The 6,011-nt window shown below is 35.6% G+C and overlaps 1 protein-coding gene across 2 annotated transcripts in view; it reads right to left on the bottom strand.

Moving 5' to 3' along the window:
* nudt4a (nudix (nucleoside diphosphate linked moiety X)-type motif 4a) overlaps nucleotides 1-6,011 on the bottom strand; it is a 22,928-nt gene that overhangs the window by 11,213 nt on the left and 5,704 nt on the right. For both annotated transcript variants that reach the window (XM_016552670.1, XM_016552662.1), the window contains exon 2: nucleotides 785-895. In XM_016552670.1, the coding sequence (XP_016408156.1) occupies nucleotides 785-895 (111 nt within the window). The remainder of the gene's footprint in view (nucleotides 1-784; nucleotides 896-6,011) is intronic.

The following is a 6,011-nucleotide window of genomic DNA, read 5'->3' as shown; positions in this document are numbered from 1 at the left end:
CACACATCCAGTCTGTTTTTCTTCATTAGTAACATGCAATTAAATAGGAGGAGTTGAATTTTATCTTTAGCTCCTTGCATTCTTTCTTATCATGTAGACAACAGGTTAAAAGTAAAAATATGAATATGCAATATAGTGCATATATTTAGCAAAATGCTCCTATTTATAGTTATTTTTTCTAGCTGACTAATGAGCTTATGGACGCCGAATGGTTATTCTGAGGTAAATGTCTTGTTACATGTTAACAATATTGTTAATGTCCACACAGCTGACAGCTTCAACTGTTGTAGTTTGTTCAAGTTGTGCACGAAATAGACACTGCTTTTCTGCACTTTTATGTTGCATGTCTCCATCATTTTCGATCTCTCTCATGCTGCCACAACTAGAGCCTGCTTTTAGCATTTGTGCCGTCAACGCTGGTGTTCGGTCTTCCACTAAAACTTGCGCATCGTTTCATTTTACTGCGTTAAGATAACAAAAGATGTGATCGCAAAACAATCAGGCAAAAAAGGCATTACATGCAAATTTTTAAGTCACAACATGTAAATTTAAATAGTGGCGACCTCAGCAAAAATATTACTCGCAAATTAATATTTTTGGTCACAAATGCAACCTTTTTAGACGCAGTCTGGAGCCCTGCATGGTAATTCATTAAACTCATCTGCAAAAAAATATATATAACTATGATTAACAAGGTATTCAATAACAATGTGGAGTCTTGGAGGTTCATTCAAATCTCTCAGAACTCCTCTATCGGAGGAAGCTTTTTGAGAACAGAGCTCACCTCCTCATAGACCTCTCGAACCGCAGCTCCTCCAGGCTCCTCTTCTGGCTCCATCCCTCCTCCTGGAACGATCCACTGATCTGGATGTCGACTGCTGCTAACAAGCAAAACCTGCCATACACATATTCGCAAACAGAGCTTAGTCAGATATTCCAAATCCAAATGCTCATCAACACTAGAACATCTTGATTACATAACTAGTCTAACCTGATACTGCTCACAGTACATCAATCTGCAAAAATACCATCCATCTGATAAACCTTCCTGGCACTCTAATGTTGGCCTCAACATGTACTGTGGAAATTTCATTTAATTTAAAGTGATAGTACAACCAGAAACCATGAAATTTCTGACATCATTTACTGTGTGACTTTGTTTCTGTGGAACACAAAAGAAGACATTTTGAAGAACTGTTTCTGTTCATACAATGAAAGTCAATGGTGTCCAAAACCATTTAAAGAGATGGTTATTGGGTGCTTTTATAATATAACTGTGTATACTTTACATCATTGTGTGAATCCGTTATTTGAACTAGTTCACTGAAACAAACTGTCCAAAATAACCAGTTCAAAGAAAAGAATCAGACTTCTCCGTTTGCCTGAGGCTATGGTTTACAGGTAATAATGTTGTAAATAATATTACCGTATTGTCCCGAATATAAGACGATATTTTTTTCTTGGAAATACATCTGAAAAAACGCGGTCGTCTTATATTCAGGGTCTAGACTTTGACATGTCAATAATACACCCACAACAATAGGTGGCGATAAATACTATTAGATGGATAGCCTAAATGTCCTAATTCAGATGGGCTACCTGTTTTTTTTGTTTTTTTTATGGTATATCAAGAAGTGTATATTTTTTAAATGTGATTTGTTGGTACATTTTACCAGTTTTTATCATACTTTCAAAACAAAAATTAAAATAGGAAAAATATGCAATATGAAAATAATTGAAGACAAAATGTGTTTTACTGAGAAAAAACAAGATTTGGTTTTTAAAAAGCCTTTTTCCAAAAGGTACATCTGGAAAAAGGGGGGTCGTCTTATAATCAGGGTCGTCTTATATTTGGGCCAATACGGTAATTTTCTTGCACAGACTGATTGTTTTGCTTCAATATATCATCAGGAGCCACTGGTATTAATTTTGTGTTGTCTGAATGCTTTTTTTTTTACTCTCAAAGTGACTGCAGCTGTTGACTTGCATTATGAATCATTGCATCATGTTGCATCATTTTGGGGTGACCTTACCAAAAAGTAGTATACTTCAAGTTTATTTTATTAAGTATACTTAAGTAAAGTTCAAGTATATTTTTAAGTATACTTTATGTAGCAAGTACACAAATATCAGAGCACAATTATAGCTAAAATATATTTAGACTTTTTCTAAGTAGGCTATAAGTCAAGTATACTTAAATGTCATTTTAAGTATATTTCTGAGAAGTACATAAAGCCCATTTCTGAGAAGTACATAAAAAATAGACTAAAAGTATACTTTCCTATTTTTTTAGTTTAAAAGAAGTATACTAATAGCACACTTGAATAAACTTCTTTTTCGTAAGGGGAACGATTCCTTTAAGGTGCTAAAAAGTTGCTAGGGTTTTCTGGGTGGTTGTTAGGTGGCTGCTAGATCTGACAGATTTCTGACAGATGACAATCACAAGTTTGATCACTTACAAAAATGTTAATAGGGCAAATCCAATGTTTTTCACTGAAATCTATATTAATTACAACTGCATTTCTGCTTCCATAATGAGCTACTGCAATTCCATTGCATTACTCTCACTGAATGCAGTCACACTCCACCACTCTTCTAGAAGGCAATCGTATATCTGTGGAATCACTTCTTATAAATAAACTACCAGCAACAGCTGCCTCAGCCATAGCGACAGATTCTGTCTGCTGAGAGTCAAGCTCTGCTTTGGGGTATGAGTTGTGGGAGCAAAAACAGCTGCGACCGGACCAGGTGACCATGAGAGATGAAGAGAAATCTCACAGGTTCAGCCTTCACATTTCTCAGTCATAGCCTTAGATTGGGAAAACCTAAGAATCAATATGCCAGCTAATGCAGGTTCAGTGAGCTGTTAAAAAATAAAATCATAAAAATGCAGCATCATAATAGGAAGCAAGAGGCAATTAGCGTTAAGGTTGCTCACCTTCTAGTGCACTTTCATTCCAGTAAGCAGTCAGTATTGGGCTGCGATATGTCAAGCAAAATTCCCCACCCACTTATAGCCATAAAAACTATTCTGATAACTCTTTTGATTCAGTCGTCCTTGGAACTGATAAATGAATAGAACCAAGCCATAAGGATAACAAACCTACTGGCAGCACTACTGTTTCAAAGTGTTATATACATTAAAGCATGTGTGGCTGTAATATTAAATAGAGTTCAATACCTTTACAAAAGTATTAATTGACATCAAAATTTGAATATTTTGATTATATATTACATTGGGTATATTAGAGCATTCTGGGAAATTTCTTCCACCACATCCATAACATAAAAGTTAAGGTATTAATAAATATAAATTCGTAAAATGTATATAAATTAAACACAAATTATGAAATTAATAAATTAAATGACCACAACTGTCATTCCTACAGCTGGCATTTCAAACATAAATATATATAAATATTTAATTTTAAAAATTAAATGTATGACTACATTTATGTGTAAATTAAAAAAAAAAGAAAAATAAAACTCTTTATTTAAAATGTCAAATTTTGCATTCCATTCTAAATCAAATTCAAATTACAAGTATCCTTTTTTGTTATCTCATTTAAAATTATTTTAGTATCAATGAAATACTATTATAGTTTTTATTAATATATTGAATTATATTTTATTTTTATTAAGTTTTTGTCATTTTTGTTTTTGTCATTTTACTATCTGTTTAAAAAAACATCAGTTTTATTTCAGTTAATGTTTTTTATATTTCAAGCAACAAATGTTTTTATGGTTTTAGTTTTATTAAACGTTAATATCCCTGATTCAAATTCAAACTGAATTAGAATTTAAAAGCATTCTCAATCCAGTTCTGAATGGTACACAACCCTACTGTTTATAGAGAAATCTACCAGCTAAAGATGTTCAAAATCAAGGATAAAGTAAACATTCTGAATCAAGGACTGTCTGAAAGCCAAAACAAATGGATAACAATTTCTATGACTTCTACCATAAAAAACAGCACATTCTTCTGAATAACATTCCCTAAACAATTAATGTCTTATAATTTAATCAGTCACTTCCCCCATAATACAAGGATTAATTAGCTTTATTACTGGAAATCACTCATAGTCCTGAGCATCTACTGACACACTGACCCAGTTCAGAGTCCCACTGACACTCAAGATGAAGTGCATGTTAAATCCCAGCATGAGTCTGAGGGCCACGTGTTGCCCATCGTCATAAACACGACCGAAGAGAGTGTGAATCTTTTAGCACTAGCAGACAGTGGCTGTCTTCCAGTCACGACAGGCATCAGGGTCAGGGCTGTTTGTGAGGTTTCAGGAATCTCTATGAATCTATTTGTGGACTAGATCACAAAAAGTTTTACAAGATTCACAAATATTGTGCAACTTCTTACAGTGGAATGACACGTGTGTGTTCCTGGGAATCGAACCCATGAACTTCCAGGTGCTAGTGTACCAGAGAAGCTACTAAATAACTAACTTGAAAAACAGCATGTCAATACAAAATCTGGTAACCAAGACCTTTCACTTCATTTGCAAGTTTGAAAGGTAAAGCTCACAAGCCAAAGGAGGAAACCTTTACGGCTTAAAATCTGTGCCGTTTCATTTTGGTTTGTTTTAAGGGTCATTGTTCGGGTTCAGTCCGCTGTATCATGTTCGCATTTAACGGGACATTGTTGCTATGACTACTCCAGTGCTACTCTGCCATTATTGTTATCGAACCAGTCTGCTCAGCTTGACAATTCAAAAACTGCAATAAAGTCCCTGAGGTGAATGTGGTTCTCAAATTACTGCTGATCGCTATACTTAAACAATAGCTGAAGTTATAAAATCTACTTATGTTTAGGACAACTCCATCCAAAGACTAAAACAAGCAAAGCCACCACATTCAATACAAGTCATAAGTGGGCGAGAGAATGACAGTGGCACAAACCAAAAACACAAACACATTTTTCAGAAGCACTGTATCAGCAGTATTCTTTCTGATTGTAAACACCCATATAAACCACACTCTCAAGAGAGTCACAATGAAAAGTCAATAAGTCATGTTTATGTAACACTGTTTCAATCATAAATCGAGCAAAAAATCCCACAGATTTATCATGGCCTATGTTTGGAATAGCGTAATTATTATTGCTGTAGCACACGACACTATGCATTTTTTTTTCATACATAGAATACAACAGAGCACACTGTGTGGAATACTGAATCCTAGGGTTGTGCCGATAGACGATAGTATCGTGTATCGACGATAGACAGAGATATCGCATGTGGCTGATTCCTTTGACGATAGCAAGACGATTATTATTATTATTATTAGGCTAGTAATACTATCTAATTAATATTAGGGCTTATTTGTTGCATTATATTTCTTTTACCGCGTTTTTACAGTATTGCCGTTCTAACTAGAGACGCACCGATCGATCGGCCAGGGATCGGAATCGGCCGATTTTCCTCATGATCGGCCCGGATCGGAGATCGGTCGGTCAGTCTCACTTCTTTCCGATTCCGAGCCGATCCGTTTTGTTACCAGCGGCACAGGCAATAACATCAGCCGCGCATTCTCGCTCTCTTCTCTCCGACGACCCCTTCTCTCTCACACACACGTCTCATTCGCTCTGGTTAAATAGTGCTTGTATTGCGCATTATTTTAGTCATTCCAGCAGGTTTCGCGCTTATACCAAAAGCGCGCGCACCAGAACTGATCAATATTAGTGGAGCGCACAAACACACGCTTAGTCTCAAACAGCTTGTGAGCCACAAATACCAAAATGAGTGTCTTAACTGTGCTAAAACGTTCAAATACATACAAAATTATGTCAAAATGCCTGTCTTGGCGAGTATCCAGTTAAACACAGTCAGTTTTGTAACGTTAAATAGTTGAGAAAGAGAACGCATGTTGTGTAACAGTATATTGGATCCGTGGATAAACTCTTAAAGGGACCGCAGTACAATATTCCTGCTGCTGTCTGTCATGTTAATCAAAGAACAAAAGACAAAGAAAATCACTTTCTGCTCTTGACTGAATACGGT

This window comes from Sinocyclocheilus rhinocerous, unplaced genomic scaffold, assembly GCF_001515625.1.
Source record: "Sinocyclocheilus rhinocerous isolate Xijiao unplaced genomic scaffold, SAMN03320098_v1.1 scaffold2055, whole genome shotgun sequence".
Taxonomy (NCBI): domain Eukaryota; kingdom Metazoa; phylum Chordata; class Actinopteri; order Cypriniformes; family Cyprinidae; genus Sinocyclocheilus; species Sinocyclocheilus rhinocerous.
The sequence above is the reverse complement of the archived record's forward strand: the minus strand, read 5'-3'. Positions and strand labels throughout refer to the sequence as shown.